Source organism: Ruditapes philippinarum, unplaced genomic scaffold, assembly GCF_026571515.1.
Source record: "Ruditapes philippinarum isolate M1 unplaced genomic scaffold, ASM2657151v2 ctg1183_1_1_1_1, whole genome shotgun sequence".
NCBI classification, from domain to species: domain Eukaryota; kingdom Metazoa; phylum Mollusca; class Bivalvia; order Venerida; family Veneridae; genus Ruditapes; species Ruditapes philippinarum.
Window position 1 is genome coordinate 80,288 of NW_026862887.1, and position 22,979 is coordinate 103,266.

Genomic DNA, 22,979 nt, shown 5'->3' on the forward strand with positions numbered 1-22,979 from the left:
TTACCAGTAGAAGTTCTTTTTTTATTGAATTGCCAGCTAAGCATTTTTGTCATTTTTTTTTTTTAAATATGAAAAGCAGATACATCTAGTGATAAACCTACCAAGGACGCTGCCTCTGAACCCTAGCAGACAGTTAATTTACAAATGTTTAGCACCTTTTCATTATTGATAAAATTTGTAATGACATCTTTACATTTTACAATATTTAAAATTATAAGTACAATTTCAGAATCAATATACACTGATGAAATATTTATTGAATTATGTTGGCATTATAACATTTTTCTTTCTATACCGTTCTGCTTCATGCATATAATCAGTCATTCCCTTGTCAGTTTCACGGTCAATCCTCAGTACAGAACCATACCATATTATATAAATTATCGACCAATTATATGTAATATAATTATAATATAATACATAGAACACGTCAAACTTATAATACACAACTTACTTATAATACAGTCTACTGTACCTACAGCCTGCAACATATTTTATTAAAATTCACTTTTTCATCTCCTGTTCTTTCTGACTGCACAAACAAACTTGGACATTATATAAGTCTAATTAATGTTTGCCTGTCATAGCTAATATTCTAAAATCATGTGGGATTCAAGTTGTTGGTCACTTGAGGAGAAATTTGTAATTTAACTGGTTAGTTATCCATGAAAGCTGGTTTGAGGTAGATCATAATGCAGCTGCAGAAATATAATATTTCAATAAATGTAGTGCCAAACAAATTGATACACATGAGGTTTGTGTGTAATTGTATACTTCCAATGGTTTACCCACAGAGTCACCTGAAATATTATACAAAATATGAAATATATATAAAATTATCCTCCTATTTTAATTCTTAAAATAGTTATGACAAAAACAGACATTATGAGAATTGTTGCAAAATCATAATTTGATTTGTTAAACACACTGTCAGCTGATAGCATCAATCAAAACCAGGTGTCTGGACTTTATTTTATGAAACATTTAGTCTGTAATGGTATATGATGGTTAAATAAAAACTTCATAATTCATCACCTTAGTGCAATAACTGGATAACTCCTATTAAATTGAGTAGGACTTAACCCATTACTGCACTAAGGTGATTGTATATCTAGACATGTGCATAAATTTAATGACATGCACTTTTAATTAGATACATACTTACAGTCAAGGTCAGTGACTAGCATCTTAGATGTAAGCTTTAAACAGTACCTGAAATAAAGAGCAAATCTTGGGGGCAACCAAGATCACCCTCCTTTTGAGTTAACAAAGCTCAAGAAACCACCATATGACCATAACAGTGTTGGTGTGAGTTAATTAAGTCACAGTTCAAAATCAAAACAAAGGGTAATGATTTAAGTATTAAGTCATTAATTATCAAGAGCTGGCCTAATCAGTTAACAATTTAGTCAAATGTAATATCAATTAAGATCCAGCAAGCATTTCTGGTTAACCAAAGGCCATTTTATATTGCCTTTCTTCTGAAAGTCTGTGCTTTAATGATATTGGCTCAATGAGGATATAACTTAAAGGCAGTTCAAATATTATTCAAGGTCAGTGTTTAATGATGTAATATTCATAAATGAGGGGAGCTTTTTTCTTCCAAAAAGTGACACAACTTGCGTATGATGGAATACAAAGCAACTGTAATGTGATACATTTATACATTCTTATGGCCAAGACCCAGAACTGTAGCATGAATTGTGACTGCATTATACCCCTTTCTGAACATTTATGCATTCTTATGGCCAAGACCCAAAGTTGTAGCATGAATTGTGACTGCATTATCCCCCTGTCTGAACATTTATACATTCTTATGGCCAAGACCCAAAATTGTAGCATGAATTTTGACTGCATTATCCCCCTTTCTAAACTTATTATATGCCTGGTTAAATAATGTTTTTTGTGCAAGTATAGGTAACTATCATTTATTTTGGTTTAGGTATTTTCATTTTAAGTTCTATCCCCCAAAAATGCATTTAGTTTTTATTTGAAACTGTGCACATGACTTTCTGTTATATAATTATTAGTACATTTCCAAGACCCATGACTCTAGCATTGATTGGCACTGAATTCTTCCCCTTTGGTTTACAAGCAGTAGTTACATGCAATGTTCAACTTGCAACTAAGTTAATTACATTTTTATCTGGTTAAAATATTTCCCTATGATAAGCTTTGTATTACATGTTGCATATATATAATAATTATATAATCAATGAAAATATTGATTGACCTTGAACTTTTTTAAGCATACAAGGAATTTCCTTTCTTCAGCTCTCACGGTTTTTATTTGTTTGGGTCGTCAGACCAAACAAATAATGGTAGCGAAATTTCAGAGTCTAATGTTGTTAATTGCAAATGCCGAAAGTAGTCCACTTTTTTGAAGCGGTTACTTCCCTTTTGTATGTACACTAAAGCCGAAAAATTCAGGGGAGATCACTGCGTAAAGATGGTCAAAGACAGGCGCATCAATATTCAAGCAAAGTTATTCCCGAATGATCGAAGATTTCTAATATTGTTTTATTGTATTTTCTGATCGAAAATTACTAAATACAAAGCGGACATTCAATCTCTGACACAGATGTTTACGACAAACCTAACAACAAGTAGTTCTCAAAACAGCTTAAAACTAGCGATTTAAAAGAAAGAAATATTTTATTTTGTTACAAGTATCCAACAAATTACAACGCATTTAAAGTTAAACAATAGCGTTGGCTTATAGAATTGTCAATAAATGCACAATCACAAATTACGCGGATGAATATGATTTTATCAATGAAAATACTATTTATTACCGAATACTACACAAACCGAGTAGTGGAATATTTAGATTATACATGTCGGACTGTTTGTGCGAGAGGATTTTCGCTAAAATATTTACTTCAATTTTAAACAACAGGTTTACCCTGAACAAAATACCTCGAAATTAATAAGGATTACAAACCCGAAATGCAATGGAAGTTCTAAATTTAGAATGACTTGATATTATTCAGACTTTTTGTGTATAACTTCTCCGTGGTACAGTGGTAACGCGATCGCTTAGAAAGTAAGAGGTCTCGAGTTCGAATACCAGTCGAGGATACTTTTTTTTTTTTGTTAAATTCTTTTTTAAGTGTTTTTGTTAAGGAAGTAGCCATGATATGCAAGGATAAAGTGTGACTGTCGTAAAAAATGAACATAAATGATTTTTTGATGCAAGTCTAGTTATGCAGAATTCCGTATGTATCAAACTCTGGTGCCTTGCAAAATGAATTATAATACATAAAAATAAACCTATACAGGAAAATGCATACAGATATACAGTACGATTTAGATTGCAAAGATCAGAAAATACCACAGAACTTGCAGCCCTTTGATTCTTTATAAATATAAATGCTTATAGTAAGCTCCAGGATTATTTACATCTGTGTTAAACAACAGTTAAAGTCGTTACAAGCCCTAATTTAGAATGATATGGTTTTCTTCAGCCCGTTCACATATAAATTCACCGTGGCTGAAGGGTTTTCGGGCTCGCTTAGGAAGCGAGAGGTCTTGAGTTCAAATCCCAGTAAAGATAACTCATTTTTTTTCAAATTGTTAAAGTCAAATAAACATTGGATTGAATATCAGTGTTGCAATTAGTCTTATAGCCAATTTACTACAATTTAAACGCTGGAAAGCATTGGTGGCACTATACATATAATCTCACAACCTGCACCTTTCTTACATTCTGAGACCCAAACAAATTCAGCGCCTTCTGTGCTTTGATTAATATTCTTGTAAGCCCAAAGTATTTGAAGCATTTATTGTATTTTTTTACCTGGTATTTGTAAGACAGGGGGAAAAAAGAATGTCTTAATGTAGTATTTAAAAGACATTGAGCTATATCTTATATCAGCATGGTGAGACCTCTGATAACCTTGTCAAAATCTACGGTAGTACTATATACTGGTCTATATCAGCACTTAAATACATTCCAGAGTTATAGTATATTACAATGTATATCAGTAGATAATGCACAGTGTCGTATATTATATTAATATAACTTGTTGCAATTTGTAACATATAAAATGATCATACAATCAACATTGTTACATTAGGTGCGAAGCAAAACTATTTATGCGGAACAATTTTTGCGTTAACCATGGCTTCGTTAGCGCAGGCAGTTAAAAAAGCTTTTACATAACATAATATAATTTATTATGCAAGTGGAATTTATCAAGGTCAGTTTAAAGGCATGTGAGAGAGAAAGAGATTTATGTGTTGATAGAGTTGTACGAAATATTTATAAGATTTATGTGCGATAGGTTATGCCAAATGCATACAAAAACATTTCACCACAAAAATGTAGACTTTTTTATTGATAACAACTTGTTTTATCATGGAATAGATAATAATACCCCCTAAAGTATTTATAGCTTTACACTGAATATAACAAAGATGTACAGATTTGTGGTGTTTTTAGCAGACACTTCATCATGACTGTATAGTTATTGAATTTGCTTTTTCGAACAAATCATACATTCAACTATACTTTTGTCACTGAGCAAAAACAATTCCATCTTTTGCATGTTCACTGCAGCAACACATTCACAGTGGCCAAACTCTTGGTTGGGATTTGATCATAAACAATTAACCTATCCATCCATCCAACCAAATAACCTTAAAGCTGATACATATCCATCCATCTATCAATTAGTCCTTCATCCATCCATCCCTTCCTCCGTCATCCATTTATCCTCGTTCATCAATCCATCCATCAATTAGCCATCCATCCATTCTTTCCTCCATCTATCCATCAATTTGCCAACTCTTCATTCACCATCCATCAATTAGCCATCCATCCATCTACCAATTACACATCCATGCATCCATTCTTTCCTTCTTCCATCCATCAATTCATCCAGATTCATCCATCCATTAGCCAGCCAGCCTTTATAAGCCAGCTAGCCTGAGCCATCCAAGCATTAATGCACCCATTTCTCAAATCTTTGATAATAATATATTCCATTTATCTGCCAAACTACAAGTCATCAATTTTCAATGTCTTAGAAAAAATTGCAAACTCATTATTGTTTGCAAAATGTTTTGATTATGAATTTCATGCTAGACACTCGTTATAGAACTGAGAGTTAATTGTAAGAAAACCTGCTTCTGTTTTGTTTATAGCAGTGGGAATGTAAGAGTCGAGACCTTAGATGCATCATTCTGTAAAATGTAATATAATTATATCATGCAGAAATTTATAGATCATTACATTATGAAGAAACTTTAAAAGGTACTTGATTATTTATAAAATGATTGATGCGAGAAGGTTAAAATTGTATCATATCATGAATGATGTCATGCTTTGTAACGCTTGATTGGTTAGAATATAGCCTTCTATATGTTACAGAATTCACACCAATATATTCATACCAATATTAAGAACATGTATTTTGACAAAGTTTTATAAGAGAGCTGGTGGCTTGTGACCAAAGCTTGTTCTGTGTAAGGTTTAGAAGATGAAGGAAGCGCTCTTTAATGCATATTATAATTCCAGTCTCATTGTTAAGGAAATCGTCTGCCATACAATTAAGTCTTGGTCTGCTTAGAGGTACAGAATTTAACCCAATGCGACTTAAGTCCATTGGCATTGCGGTATAATCATGGTTGTGCCTTAGTGCAGATTTTGAAATTTTCCCTATAGTTGACAAATGGTGTTGTCCAGGCTGATAAGATGAACAAGTCCATTTAAGAAATTCAGGGGGGGGGGGTTGTCAAGTATGGTCAGTAACTGTAACAATACCAGCAAGTATTATTAATCTTCCAAGAAAATAATTATTATACATACCGGTATATCTTATATCCTATAATATCATATGTAAATGATGGTAGATTTGGTTAGTTAATTAATTAATTCAGGACAAGAGGATTTTACCATATTTCTACCGGTAAGTCAGATATTAAAAACCTGCCTTATGGAACAATAATGTTTTCTTGTTGCAAATCATGAAAATATAATAATTCTCTTAAATTTATCAAGCACCATGATAAAGGAGCTGAATTCAGGTCAAAAAGTCTAAAAAGAAAATTAAAAAAAATTTGAAATTTTTACATTTAGATCAACAACATGCTGTGCTCAAAATGAAAAAAAAAAATGAAAAAGAAATACACTCCGAATTAAATTGAAAATCTTATTTTGTATGTGTGATTCATACCACGATTTGAGTTAAAAGCAATGCAACTCTTTCCTTTTTTGAGTCATTTTGTACAATTTTATTCTAGAAAAATGGTGCAAACTTAGTTATTGGTCAAGACATTCATCAAATGGTATAAAAATCTAAAACAAAAAAAATCACGAGTTCCTTCATGTCCAGTGATGTCCCTTTAATACAAAAAAGTCTCTGAAGCTCAAAGAATGGTATTGTTATTCATGCTCAGTCAAGTCCCTTTAATACAAATGAGTCTCGATAGGTATTGTTATTCATGCTCAGTCAAGTCCCTTTAATACCAATGAGTCTCTTTGAAGCTCAGAGATAGGTATTGTTATTCATGCTCAGTTAAGTCCCTTTAATACAAATGAGTCTCTATGAAGCTCTGCAGAGATAGGTATTGTTATTCATGCTCAGTCAAGTCCCTTTAATTACAAAAGAGTGTTAGAAGCTTAGAGGTATTGTTATATATTCCAGAAAGGAAAGGGAAAAAAAGTATATTTTAATGCCTCCAACACAAACAATTTGTCTTGAACTGATACATATTGGCACATAGCCCGTCAATGTCTTGCTGTTTATTTACTCACAGACAAAAATAACTTCAACTGTTTCATTGTGTATATATCAAACGTAACAATTCTGTTTGGCTCCTGAAGTTACCTGGTATAGAAGATGAATAATACTAATCATTCTTCCTACTAGAAAATTTTAAAAACTTAAATTGCTGCCAATCTTTTGAGGAAATTTGTCTTGAACTTTGTTATACTCTTAGCTTTAAATTGCTACCAATCTTTTGAGGAAATTTGTCTTGAACTTTGTTATACTCTTAGCTTGGCATCGAGGTTATAAAACTATTTTTGCTCTGAGTTCTGACTTAAATCTCAGGATTTTCATTGGTCAGCGAACAATCTGTGACAGTTTCTGACCAATCAAATACCACTCAGAGATTTGAGTTTGAGCTTAGAATATTTTTTTTATAACCTCGGACCTGAACTTTCGCAGAATCAGTTTGATTAATTTTGTATTTATATTATCATATTTCTGTATTTAATACATTATATAACATGAAAAGTAAAAGGAATTCTCATTGTGGCATGCATGGTTTACCCCTTTTCTTCCAAAGTTGGTACATGTATATATAGACTTGCCAAATGCTTTGAATTAGGAACTATGCATTCTTAACTAAAGGGATTTTGATATAGAAACGCTGGCAATTTGACGAAGCAGCAGAGTGGAATATGAAAAGATAAACAAGGGACAGCAACTTTCTGGTCACAGAATGCTGTATAATAAGTGTCCTTGCCAGTCATGTTTACGACTGCACTGTGGTGCATAAATAGGGTGGGCTCGATCCTCTATACTTGATATGTCCAGTAAGCAGGTCATTAATTGCAAAAGTACACCGGAGATTATTTACAATACCTGAGATAACTTGGAGAAATGATAGGTCAATACTTATTTTGATAAATTTTAGAACCAGGCGAACATTAAAATTCACATCTTCTTGGTTACACAAGCACATAATTTAATATTCACTTGATACCGAGTACAAAACACTTGAACATGACCCCCCATTGTTTTATTCATTATTATTGTAACAAATTCCTCTGTTTTTACTATATTGATTCCAGAAATATTTCCAGGAATAAAATAACTATGAGTATGAATGTTTATTAAACATCAGCGAGTAAGATAGGTATCTGTTATTACTTATTGTAAAGGTAAAATGGGGTATAGCAAATTCCCATATCAATCTGTACATATTATGCATTCTAATACACGCACCCATTTATTTTGAAAATTCCATTGTTTGAAATGAAAATTTTCTGGTAAATTCTGGTATATTTAGAAGTAACTAAAATAAAAGGGTACTGCACTAAGGTGGTGATATGTTATTTACTATTGAACTTGTCCAATTAAGGATTTCGAACCCTAATGAGTATGGTATTTGAAATGACATATTGAAAATTGATCACGTGAACAACCCTCTCACATGAGAAAAATAATACTAAAAATAGTAATCCGAAAACAGACGACAGAAAGCAAGAGTGACCTTTGGTTTATCACGACATTAGCCGATGTAAAACGATCCATTTACAGGGTTTGGTATCTGTAGATCAAAGTATTCAACACATTGATTTGGATTAATTGTAATTAGTTAAACACCTAGATAAGGGGTGTTTGATAGAAAAGTACAAATAGGTGCATGAAAATTTAGTACTGAAATATTTTTACTTGTAAAAATGATAAATAGTTTTGTCCAGTTTGAAAGATGGACAAGTCCTGAACTGATAAGATATTAAGCATAAAAAGGGTCGAGGCATTTTAAGTCCACTTACGATAGGAGGAAATTTTAGTTTAAATTTAGATTTGATTTTATCCTGTCATCAATGATAGTATCGCATACTCCGACCATGGTTGTTACTTTTTTTTCTCTCATCAGTCAAGATTGACAAATTAATAGTTATGTTTGCCAACATTTTTCAACTAATGATTTATGTGCAGATGCCAGATTGCTGATACCTTGCACCGTTACATTACCATACTTCGTATCATGACACTGTTGCCGTATCAATTGACACTGTCATTGTATCAGGACACCGTTTTAACTGCTCCGAAATAAAATTATTGCGTTGAAACTCAATCGTTAAAACTTTGATGAAATGTAAACTTGCAGACAGGGGCGTTCTGACGATTTTCACAATAATAATGGTGTGGGCGATTATTATGTTTAAAAGCGTACCCTTTAGGGTGTGAAATATTTCGAGTTATAATGCATTGAAAGCAATCACGACCTGTGTCAATTTGACATCGTCAGTGAACTTGAAGAAAGGTATTGGGGTTTGGTATACAGGAATGTAAGATATTTTATTATTGATGTGAATTTGACGCTTCGAAAAACCTTTACCATACCATATAAACTAGTTGATTGATATTTGTTAATATAATTTTATAAAAAGCTCTACCATATACTTAAATATATTAACATTTGATAGATATTTATTCTGAACCCTGCAATTTACATTTAAAAAGGCAAATCACAAGTTTGATAAATTGAATGTTAAAGATTTATATATTAATCTATTTGAACTTCTCTTTTATCATCTAGTATAGATCTGTACAAACATTTATTTAAATGCATTTTATTCAGTACAAATAAACGTACAATTTATAAAAATAATAAATGTATATTATGTTAAACAAATTGCATCAAAAGGTTTTAACACTTCTAAATCACCAAAAAAACTTTTTTATTTTTGGTAAGTTGTTACAGTTTCCAGAAAATTACTCATTTGCCGTAAAGACTAGACTATAACTTAGAATCTTTCGCTTCTTTTGCTCTGTTAATTGGAAATTGATGTAGTTATAGTGAATAAGTATTTTGTATAGAAGTCAAATTACTTCTTTGTTGACATATTTGCTACCTTTTCAATACATTAGATACATTATGTTCTGCATGTCCAGCGCTAAAAAAACAACTCTTCAGTTGTTAAAACAATTCTAACATGCTCTTAATCCATTATAAAAACATGCGTTTGACATTTCTAACAATTAAGAAAATGTATGGATTTCTGAGGCATAATGTGCCTTTAAATGTCAAGATTAATTAATCATGAATTCTAAACTCTAGCTCTGCATCTTACCAGTTCAGTTCAGTTACTTTAAGATAAACTGCACTTTCATTTTTTTTCACATTTACCTGGATTACTTTACACTTTAATGGCTTGCTAAAGAGTTTGCTAAAATGTTATTTACCATATTTGGGTAAAAGTATCTATTACATGTCAAAAGTTCAAATAGTGACCATCTCCCCAACGAAATGTTTATTTGACCTTCACAAAATCTTGTGAAATCTCGGTCCCCCTAGGGTATTTTGATTGCTGTCTGTCAGCTAAAATAACTGTGTGGGAATCTTGTGTCTCATTTCAATACATTAGGGTTGATTTCGATACATTTGGGTTGATTTCATCAATTTGGGTTATTAAAGCATCTATAAAATGGCCGTAAACAACCAGATGCTGAATAGGGTATGATGAAGACCGGGGTTATCAAAATTTAATTAAATTGGCTTTTTAGACCAGTAAATAGTTTAGCTTCCTCAGTATGCATTGAACGCGGACAATATTGTGGTGTGGAGACGGGTGACCACCCATAAACTGTAAATTGGTTGGCTGTTTACTGTGGCTGTATCCAGACAACATCTGAATGTGCCGTCTGCTTTTTGTAAACAATCCTCACATTGTAATATTCTTGTGACTCAAATACAAAGGAAACATTTCAAAATTTAATATGAATATTTTAATAGATATTATCATGTTGTTTTTTTTAATGAAAAAGTAACATTATGACTCACAGCTAAAATACCATTAGCAAATATTTTCTAATATATTTATAGTTACTAGCATAACACCTTTATTTTAATAGGAAAAGTCTCTTTTTTCGGTCAATATCACCTTTGTTATCGCAGCCTTCCTGCCATCAATAATGAAACACTGAGTTACAAAAGCTAAACACTCTGTTTCTTGATGGACTCACAGTGGTTTTCCTCCAAATATAACAGAGGCCTTCATTTTAAAAGGCCTCTTCCCATATTAAATTTTCTTTAAATTCATGCAGTTTTCCAAAAATCTGAAATTACCCCAGCCTTTTTACTTCCCAAATTATCAATATTAGCAATAATATTTCCCAAAATCAAGATGCTAATATACATACAATTCAATGTTTGTCACTCTTTTTGATTCTTCTTGAGAAAAAAGTTTAATTTTCCAGACTTAATGAACTTTTGAATAAAGTAGGTTCTTAAAAATAATAAAAAATAAAACCCACAAAAAATGTAACCCTAAACTAGTGTTTCTTGAATTATAAACCCATTAGAAAGGAAATTAATGCCAGAATTATGTAATGCAAGAAAGCTGATTTGCCAGTGGTGGGGTTAATGGCAGTTAGTCATGGAAGAATAGAGAATTGGCTGCTCTGTATTCTTAACAAATAGTGTATTGAATTTAGAAGTGTTAAAAATGAGATGAAATTTAATGTTTATTTGTAGTAAATATCTTCTGATATGCATATTAACACTATCTGACTATTATATCAAAGATAAAATCTTGATGGTATTTTAGTAAAGCACTCAAGTTGATCAGGGTATATTTGTATATCACAGGTAACCATGGAAACCAAAATAAATGACAAAGTGTTCATGTATTATACTGTAATATAGAAAATTTTCCAGTCAGTGTTAGTGATATTTGTAACAAAATATTATATCTGATTAATATAGCAGTGTGAACATAGTCAATAGACTGTATATCAGAAAATCTGTGATTTTGATATTTGGCAGAAAGTTCATTAATAGACCAAAAGGTCATTGAATAAAAAGCATCACAATTTTGTAAGCCATGTTGATGATGATTTAGGTAAAGTACATTTAGCTTGCAAGTCACAATAGATGTGGTGTTAGACTAACAGTTAACCAATTGCTTCCCGTATACAAAATAGTTTTCTTATATTCTTTTAAGGCGAAAAGAAATTCTGCATGATTGAAATGTGACAGGGTGAAAAAAATGTGCAGCCTGATCGGAACGTGAATGCTGTTCTGCGGCTCGATCGACTTTCAAACAATCTCGCCGCTTTCGCATCTTGACCTCCCTAAAATAGTAAACAGTTCCTAACAGTTACAAAAATGCTGTGAACATTCAAGAATTTAATTTATTCAATTTGTGTATTTTAAGGGGGAAATTACTTAAATTCATTAATTATGTATTACATAATTATGTGTATCAAAATTGATATCTGCGTTTCAGTATATTCTTTTACTAAAGAAAAATTATCATTTCCCTTAAATTAGACTCTTGAGATATTTTTATGTGAAATTTTTAATTTCTCTATGAAGTATAAACTTAACCAACTGATTATCACTTGAAAATTTTAATTTGCTATTTTGCTATTTTTAGAATGACAATTATTTTTTGGTATATTAAAGGACTTTACTTTAAAAGCTAGCTTGTTTGGGGGATGAAATTGTTTTGTGTATTATATTTCAACAAACAAAACATTGTAAATCATCATTCAGTTTTATTATCAATCGTTTCATCTCTCATATCCATAATCATTGTGTTTTTTTCTTTGGCCATGGCTCATATTTCTTTCTTTTGGATATATTTCAGTCTTTGGGTTCATTATATTAATTGTCACTCAGAAGCTTGTTTTATTCATTTGTTGTCATATGCCTTGTCAACACCTCTCCACCTGAGTGATCCAGATCAGATCAGAACTGATATACCTATACCAGTCTACAAGTATGGAACTGAATATGGCACCTTTTGTTTAAAATTATCATAAATTCTATCAGGGTTAAATTATTGATGGCTTAAATGAATTTTCATTCATACTGTAGTGTTACGCTTACAAATATTTTAGTTTGTTTGTAACAGGCATTATTGCTTTACTATGATTCTTTATAGTTTTATTTTTTTTCAAAAGCAGCATTATAATGTATTTTCAATCAATTTAGATAAGTTGGAATGTAGGAAGAAATTCAAGAAAAAATAATCTTTATAATTATACTGAACTGTTTGTAATATAAGTCAAACTGCAATAATTTCTTATTATAAACTTCTAGAAAAGTGCTCAACTTTCTTGTTGCACTCAGACCCAAGGCTCGTGATGAGACCATACTTTAATGCATTTTGTTTTTCAAAATACATTATATAGCAGCAATTATGACCCTGAGGTCCAAACTCAAAGTAGGACATCTTAGTGTTTAAGAGTCTGTAATACAAATTTAGCAATTGGTAAAGGTTTAAAAATCATTGATGTTCACCTCTTAATATGACAGGACCAGGAGAGAAACTATAACAATCAGCTTAGCCTAGGTATTTCAATTGTCTTAAGAACACTTAGAAAAGATTTTCTCACCTAAATCCTTCTTGAAGGAGATGAAACAAAAAATACAAAGCTTTCGTTTTGTATCATTACCAGGCTGTTTGATGTTGTCTGATTCGGTGAGAGAGAAAAAAGAAATTAATAAGACTATAGAGCTGTAAGAGCTGTAAAAAAATAATAACAGTGTATGCTTAATATCGATAGATTTCTACAGTAACAGTATATGAAAAATGCTTATATATTGGGCAATATGAGTAAAACCTTTTCTATTAATGATATTTGTCACTTTGAATGTTAACTGCGTTAATTAATATTAAAATGACATTTTTGCCAGTGGCACCATGCAGTATATAGTTTTCTGAATATGCACTTAGCGCTACTAGCTCTGACTATTTCTATTACCTATATACTCAATTTTAGTATTTTGAAATTGTAAACACCCTACATGCAATTACAATAGATTCTACCACAGTACCAAATTCTAAGGAGTGGGTAATCTCCATTACCGGTATTTAATTTAGAGGAAAAAAAATACTGTCAGCCATATAGTAAAATACATGATATACTTCCATCCAAGACCCACATAGACCAATTTTCTAACTTCTCATTTCATTAATTTTTATTAAAAAACACCTTTTATTATTGTCAAATTATTAGGCATTATTAACTATCAAGGACAGGCTTCAACTTTCAGGGGCAGTCACCTTTGTAGACATTATTGTTCCACCGTATTGACGATAATTTGTCTTTTGTCATCTCTCGATGTATTTCATCATTTTACAGCTCCAGATAAATGTGATACATTTAAATTTCAAATTATTGGATGTTTTCTGTATATTAGTGTCTTCAATTGATTATATTTCAAAATGCCTGGAATGTCTGCCGCTCATATCCTTAATTGATCATAACATTACTGTCTCCGTGGTGAGAAATTTCTGACAGTCTGATTCATGAATCGGTTAGTTGTTGTCAATATTTTGAATGAGAGTGAGATAAAGCATCAGATCAGATGAAAGAATGATTGTTTAGTAACAATTGTTACATTAATTGTATTGTAGTCAACATAAGTGAATTAGTATATACTGATAAAGGAAAGTCAGAGAGCATCCTGTGAAAGAGACCCTTACATTGGTCAGTTTTTTTAATATTTCTTAAGAACTGACTAATCAGATGCAAGAATTTCCGGCTATGTTTAGAGTTTGAAAATTTGAAATTATGAATGAATGTTGTGTCAATATTTTATTTAGATGTAGGTGACTCAGTACCATTGTGCGTTAATAAGTCATATTACATAATAAATGGGGCCTCTATAACTAAATGAAGGGGCCTGTCTGATTGAAAAATGTTGACTAAATATACCAACATTTCAAATGTTCTGATTATCATATAGATTCTTTGTAAATTAATTTTTCATAAAATTAGGAAAGTAAAGTAATTTTATTGTGTATTTTCAGAATTGCCTGGAGATGGAACGGTACCTGAAAAACGAGCCAAAACTTACATCTTTCAAAAAACTCAAGGATGCAAAATTAGAACCCAGGCAGGCATGGGTAGACTCAAATCCGCCTACTCCGTGTTCATCAGTGGATCAGGAAAATTCAGAAAACTTGACAGGATTAAATGATGATAATGACGATTTATTAATTCCAGAACCGCTCCTCAGTGATGGAGAGGAGGATGATGATGATCTAGCTGAAACCGAATCAGTTGATCGTCTTGCAGAGTTAGCGCACCTGAATCTAAATGATAGAACTGCAGATAATCTTAGTTTAAATAGCTTTAGTTCCTCAAGTAGTGGCGTTTCATGGGATTCAAACATGTCAGACCCTCCTCTTTCACCAATTCAGCCGAAATCCAACGATCCATTTGCGTTACGACTTGTAGCGGGACCAGGTCGTACACACATGGTTCAAATGCGTGTTCATTCAGCCGACGTTTTACATAAGCAACAGCGTCTGCTTGTACCAGGACATAGTGCTAATCGTTCACGACCTTACACCACTCAAAATGTAGGTCAAGGACAAATCCAAGGTCAAACATTGACACAAAGACCCCCTTTGCCAAGTTCAGTTCGCCAGTGTGATATGAGTCCAGATTCAAAAAGGAGAAACCACAAGTGTCCATATAATGGATGTAAAAAAGTGTATACAAAAAGTTCTCATCTCAAAGCACATCTGCGAACACATACAGGTAGGTCATTTATTTTTTTATTTATTGAAAATCATGAAAAGAAGCTGCTCTATGCCTGAGAAAATAGTTATACACATTGATGAATAGGAATCAAACTCGGTCAGTAAAAATGTCTTAGTCAACATATGACCATAATAGTTTTACTTGTAGACTTCAGGAGCCAATCATTCTGTGTATTATTATGTAAGGCATGTGCAGTCTTTTTAAGTAAAATCACCAATCTGTTCTAAGTCTGCATTCCCCTGTGGTCTTAATAACATATTGCTTTATTGTCTACTGTTAGGCGGTCTTGAAATTGTATCGTAAGAGTCGTAAAGCACAGCTAATTTGCAGTTTTGAACTTGTAATGGTTATTCAACTAAGCATATAGCATGTTGCACTGTAATTAAGAGACAGTTTCGCATGTAATTAATGGGAAAATGAGTGCTCGTTGAATTTAGCAAGATTGCCATCGTATTTCTGTAACTTTAAACTTCATTATGTCAAAGCCTTACCTAATTCAGATGTCAAGGCAGAAATTTTTTTAATTACTGGTCTACCGTATAAAGTATCAATTTGCGATTATATGATGAAGTGGAAATTTGACGATGTTCATGTGTCATTAAAAACGAGGTATTTTCACTTTGAAATTTATGTGATAAATCATAGATTTATGATAAATTACAAAGCTTACTTTACATCTTTAGAAATCATGGGTTGAAATCTGAAATCCAGCTTGTTTTACCTTCGTTTTGAAGAGTATTTATTTTTCGTAGGAGTCGTTTTAACAATTTTTTTGGTGTTAGAGGAGATGACTTTGATTATGTTGCGAGTGAATTTTGTTAAGAAGGGGATTTAATAAGCTAATATTACAATATAACCTAGAAACTCTTTGAACCAAAATATGATTCAACATAAATTAGAAATTTAAAAAGAACTTTTTTTCATGTGAAATGGGAGAGTGGGGGTGGTATTTGAGATATATTTTTGGTTAATTTGCATGATAAAGGATATATATTTCAAAATTTTGAATCCCATCATAAGCAAAATTCAGGGCATGATGGAAAGTGAATAATTATACTATGCTATTTAAATTGAAAGTCAAATGAGCATCGACTTTGTTAATTTTGAATATACCTTTAAAACAAGCTGAAGCAATGTTATGATAGACAGTAATTGGGGGGGGGGGGGAGAGTTAAATTTTAATGTTCTGAAAGGGAAGGAAGGTGTCAAATTTGAGCACCTAGGTTCAGCATATGTTGAAAAAGACATACACAATAAAGCCAAGATATCCCTCGTCCAATCAATTGATAGGCAAATGAATTAAGTGATACTTAAAAATGTACAAACTTTTAATGATTGACCACTACAGTTTATGGACACTGCATAATATTTTAATGATTTGTGTGCTAGTTTGTCATGTTTTTTTGTCTCAGTAAGTGAAATTAATTTACAAAGATGTATGATTTTCTTTTTTTCAAAGGTAAGTAACTCAATTATGAAGATCAATTATGTAGTAACAGGGTTGTCTCCCTTGTGTTTCTTAAAACGTTTGCACAGATAATTATGTTCCATTTCTATTACGCTAGTACATTGTGTAATTAAATTAGATTGTTTGCATGGATGTCAAAATTACTTTTTAGCTCGACTATTCGATAAGAATAAGTAGAGCTATTGCAGTCACCCGAGCGTCGGCGTCCGCGTCGGCGTAACCACTTATGTTAAAGTTTTTGTAATAGTTCAAATATTTTCAAAGTCCATAGACATATGGCTTTGAAACTTTGCACACTTGTTCACCATCATGACCCCAACCTGTAGACAGGAGGAGGTAACTCTATCAAGCATTTTGACAGAATTATGCCCCTTTTTCGACTTAGAATTTACGTTAAAGTTTTTGTAATAGTTCAAATATTTTCAAAGTCCATTGACATATGGCTTTGAAACTTTGCACACTTGTTCACCATCATGACCCCAACCTGTAGACAAGAGGAGGTAACTCTATCAAGCATTTTGACAGAATTATGCCCCTTTTTCGACTGTTCTATTTTTAGCTCGACTATTCGATAAGAATAAGTAGAGCTATTGCAGTCACCGAGCGTCCGCGTCGGCGTAACCACTTATGTTAAAGTTTTTGTAATAGTTCAAATATTTTCAAAGTCCATTGACATATGGCTTTGAAACTTTGCACACTTGTTCACCATCATGACCCCAACCTGTAAACAGGAGGAGGTAACTGTGTCAAGCATTTTTTTTACTATCAAGCACTAAGAATAGTCGAGCGTTGCTGTCCTACCGACAGCTCTTGTTTAAAATTAACATTATCATTTATAATTATGATCTCAGTTCCCTTGTTTAAACTTGTTTATAGCGCAGTTAGTTAATTCATCATATTTTATATCTGTGTTTTTCAGGTGAAAAACCATATTGTTGTAGCTGGGAAGGTTGTGAGTGGAGGTTTGCAAGATCAGACGAGCTTACACGTCACTACAGAAAACACACAGGGGCCAAACCATTCCGCTGTCGATTTTGTGACCGGTCGTTTAGCCGGAGTGATCATTTAGCTCTTCACCTCAAAAGACACGCAACATCAGACTTGTAATGTGATCTTAATTAGGACTCCTTTTTTAAATTGTTCATACATTTCCATTAAAAAAGTTTCATGGAAACTGTGTAATCAAAAACTGACATGTTTTCTGATGAAATGAAGTGACGAAAATCTTATAATGTCCACGGATGTTCATGATTATTGTTATTTTCTTTCGAGGTTGACTTCATCAGTCGTAAACTGTTGTCTCCTACAAGACTATTGCACTAATGTTTATTACACGCGTTACATATAATATAATTCATATGGTAACGTGTATTCAAAACTGTAATGTGATATACTGTATGTGACTCAAAACCTAATCAGGGCCATCACATGACCCTTTAACCTCAGCACATATGTGTCTCGTCTTGTTTTGCGATGCACCGACTTAAGGCTTTACGATTAATGTTCAGTAAAACAATCAAGCACTATGGTGAGCGTGCATGTTCGTTTGTGAGCTTTGACTTCATTTAATGCCAGTAACGGAAAGAAGTGTCAGTAATTAGTATCCGTTATTAGTAGCGGATAATTTTAGTGGCGTGTGCATTATATACGGATCGTGTGATATGGAACGATTATTATTTTCATGATTATTATCTCTTTATTATTTGCTATGCGTTATTAAATTAAGCAAAAAAAAACTTTATTTAAATTCCAACCAAAGCATTTGTGATAGAAGGACTTGAACCATTGCAAAGGTGGCTCCGAAAATAAATGTCAAGAAAAACCGTCTGCAGTGATGTGACAACTTCTTCAACCCCGAAGTGTGAAACAGCAACTTCCTTACAAAGAGATACACCAAACATTCTAAGATTCAAGATTCATGAAAATACAATATAGAAAAAACATCTTTATAGAATATTCCTTGTTTTAGAAATGCTGTTACAGAAATTTCTTATATTTTTTCATCATTTTTAATACACACTTTAAAAGGAAATGAAATTGAATTACATTTATGAATTTATAATATTTTTTCTTAATATTAATTTTGTTTAAATGAACAAAATAACAAATGTCATTGCATGTAATGAAACAAAGTTTATCTGCTTTTCTACTTCTATTATAGTTTATTTACTTTCTAAAATTACCTATATTATATATTTTATAAAAGGACTGGTTCCTTACTATTATTGGGCAGTTGATGCAATTATATGCAAAATTTTGGAAGGAAAAGATCTGAACAGGTTTTGTAAGACATGATTTGATTGGTTAATCACATGTTGATTATGAATCCATGCAACTTTTGTATTTATTGAACTATCATGGAAACCACTATGCTGTATTGTTAAAACAGATGGTTCCCATTTCTAATTGACACTGCAATGTCTTGATAAAACTTTAAATGCTGGAAACAAGTGGACTGGTTCTAAATTTAGTTTTTTACCATGTATAAAGTCTACATTGTATACTGAAAAAAATGAGAACCAGTTCACAGCAATAGCATAATGAATGGTCCCCAATTCATAAGATGTAATACCAGGAACCAGTGAATGGCATAATCTTTTTTGAACCTCTTAAATTTACAGGCTTGCATTACAAAATGTTTTTTATATACAACTTTTTGCTAAAACTATTACATCAATTTACAAATGAAAGAAAAAAGCATAGACATGTAAGAGATTGTAACAGAGGTCAAGGTCGAAGTCAAGGTCATACAGTCCGAAGTCAAGGTCATACAGATAATCATGTAGAAAAATTGTTCCGAATGACATTTCTGTCTCGTATTCTCTTTTTTTCATGTTTATTTGCTTCTTACTTACTCTCAAATATGTTTCCATAGTAACCAACACAAGATTTTTTTTTAGATTGTGAAATTCAACTATAATTTTTGTATTTATTTGAATGTATAAATTTGCTTGCTTGTTTAAAAACGTTTATAATTTTAAAAAAAATAAGTTTATTACTTTTAGTTGATAATGAAATTTGCTAATTTATTCAGACATATTTCAAATGATAAAATTTTGTCAATTTTTGTTTTTTTATCAAGAATGATTGAGATTTTAAAAAAAAACAACAAAAAACAAAAAAACTTTCTTTTCTTTTTAATCTTACTTGGACATATATTTGAAAGTAAGGTCTTGAAAAGGCTTTTTGCTTATTTCTACATTTATAACCTTTTTTATTTCATTAAATTTTCTTCATAAAATTTATGTATTATATTACTTGGGGTAAAATACAGTAACCATTAACCATTATGCTACAAATGTACTCGTCGTCTAAAACCAATACTTGCACAAGTTATCAAAATATGGCACATAATTATACATGTAGTATATACCATGTATTGAAATTCATTATCTATATATATATTATACAATCTTTATTTTAAAAAAAAGGTTTTGAATATAAACTGTAAACTGTTTTCGGTTAGATATTTGAAAACTTAACTGGCAATTCTGAGATTCGAAATTTCAAATTGTCCGGGTTTTTTTTTTTTATATCCGTATATTAATCCTATAATACAAGGTGTAATTCTAGCTGGTCATGTTAACTTTTCTTTTCATTTTGTTGTACTTTTCATTATTATTTGTTTCTATGACGACAAATTTAGATATTATGTAATGTCTGTGATAAATTTTGTATAGAAGTGTTATTCTTTTGTTTTTTTGCAAATTATATAATAAACAAAAACACCTTACTTGTGCATGTTCTGTGAATGCATGCTATTCTGATATCTTATTTCTAAGCTTTTTCTCTAGTATGAAATATGTTTTTTGAAGATTATATTACCTTGGTGGTAACTAGCTGATTTTTAAGACCTAAGTACATTTATTTACATGAAAGCCGAAAGCACTAGATTTTTGCTGACTAAATTCACTTGATTTGACAATTATGAAATAAAATAGTTGTCTGTTACTAGGAAATTCTTTTTTCCTTTCCGGTTTGTAGTTTTAATAATTCTTTAACATTCTGTAGAAGGTAACAAAATGTACTTACCAGCACACATATTCAGTGCAAGTTTCAATTGTATTTCGAATTTTAACAGAGTTATTGACCCTTTTAAAAAAAGACAAGTACAAAAAAGGTGGGCGATCTGAGTTTGATTCCCGGATGGTGCAGGTGACTGGTTATATTACTAAAGATGTCATTTTGTTTTTGCAAAGTCATTTAATTTTATCTATATTTAATTCGCTGTAACATTCCTTTTTTTGTATTTCGTATGTTTTAGCACTCGGAACTGCCGTAACTGTTATTTTTTTTCTGACTTTTCAAGAAAGCTGTCTGTCTTGTTTTTTTTTCTCTATGTTAGTTTTTTGTTTTTGTTTATAAGACAAAGTAGTTCACTGAAATTACTGATAGAAGTGGCGTTCATTCAATAACCATAACAACAACAACAACAAATCATACATACATGTACATCTTTTAACCTGGTTGTTTGTGAAAGTAAAATTTGTAATTCATTTTTTACTAAACATTGTTCTAAAGATTGTATTCCCCCTATTTTCTGAAATCAAATACAATTTACTATGTTGTTAACAGCATAAAAAGTTTAAGTCATGACTTGCCATTATTCGAAGTAGTAAAAAGGGGGGATAATTTAAAAGTTATTTCCCTTTAAGAATTTTTAATTCAATTTAGCACTAAATGCAAGTGACTTCTACAAGTTATATATATCTTGACTTGTGCAACATAACATCCCTTTGACTCTTGGTATCGTATTTTGAGCCTAATATAAACTCGCAAAACTTTTGCTGTTCTACATTAGATTATTATGCGTTTTGATATTTTGCCATTCTAATTTTTGTAAGTTTTTTTTCCCCTGTGTTATACCTAGTTCATCTGCTGACATTTTCCGTGCCTTTGTCCATGCTTTTACATACTGAACACCTTGAATCCTGACAATGACAATTTGTTTGTGTTAATTGGAATTGTTTTGATATTTCCTAATTTATATGATATATTTTATAAATATTATAATATACGTACCAACAGGCCTGTATGCAGTAAAATTGTTTAACATTTCGATGAAAACTGATTTGATTTTCGAAAAATGAGTTTTACATATAAGTTAGGCAACATATTCAGCCGTCTGTCTATAAGGGCTTATCTGTTATTGAGGTACAACAAGCTGAAAATATGCAATTTTAAAATGGCGTCCGCTTTTCTTCTATTTAAAATCAAAGGAAGGAAATTACCTGCCATGTTTTGCACATTGTCCTAAGATAAAAGTGAAATGAAGTTTTTTTTTGCAGTCTGTTCCAGCACAGTAACAATTATATAAAAAAACTAGTTTGGTAAACATGTGCACACAGTTATGTTACAACGCTCCAGAACATTTTAACTAAAGAAATCTGATGATTATTTCACAGTGTATTTCCATTGTCATTTGCATAATATTGCTTGCCAGGAAATATAACTTTGCCAAATAAGACCTTGGCATTGAAAGTTAACTCCTTAAGCACTTCACATGCTCTCTTGTTGATGATCACATGTTGAAGGTCTTTTTCCCCCTTTCATATGGTTAATTGTTTTGTAAGAAAATTCACTGAGTAAGAACAGGTTACTCCCTACAAAAACAAAATCACCAATCTTGCCATGTCGTCACCTTATTGCAAGAACTCAATAACTGCTATTAAATATAGAAGCACTTATTACGTTATTGCACTAAGGTGACGATGTAAGATTTTAAACCTCCACAAAATATTGCATGTCAAAAATCTACATTTTGTTAAAATTTCCGTGCAGTTTTTTTATTATGTAAGTATTAAAAAGCCATTGTCAACCTCATAATTTTACGGGGAAAAAAAATACCAATTCAAATTAAATCTAGTGCTATTTTTAGCTTGCAAAAAGTGTCATGTGGTCATCCCCTACCAATGAGTGCCTTTAAAAATCAGAGCACCTCATTAAATATTGTACTAAACCATCCTTGAAGTGTGTGTCTATTTCTACACATTTGATGCTAACTTGTTTGCCCTACTTTCCTCATTTTATTCGAGTCGGATCAAAATTGGGCTATATATAGATACAGTTCATGTACATTTAGTTCCATGCAACCTTCAGTTTGAATATCATTTTAGGCATCTATGACCTTGGTATTGTGATATTTTTATATAAAAAATATTGTCAAAACCTAAAAGTGAGTATTGTTTGGTCAATTTTTTTATGTTTATATTTATTACTTACATTAAATTTCGTAAAAATGAATTTGTTGTGTATTTTAAGGA

General features: G+C 31.6%; 1 protein-coding gene across 1 annotated transcript in view; it reads left to right on the top strand.

Annotated features, from left to right (window-relative positions):
* Positions 1-22,345, top strand: part of LOC132720521 (Krueppel-like factor 6) — a 58,785-nt gene extending 36,440 nt beyond the window's left edge. Inside the window, exons 2-3 of the mRNA XM_060704675.1 lie at positions 14,510-15,245; positions 17,636-22,345. Of these exons, the coding sequence (XP_060560658.1) occupies positions 14,510-15,245; positions 17,636-17,823 (924 nt within the window). The 3' untranslated portion in view covers positions 17,824-22,345. The remainder of the gene's footprint in view (positions 1-14,509; positions 15,246-17,635) is intronic.
* The last annotated feature ends 634 nt before the right edge of the window (positions 22,346-22,979 follow it).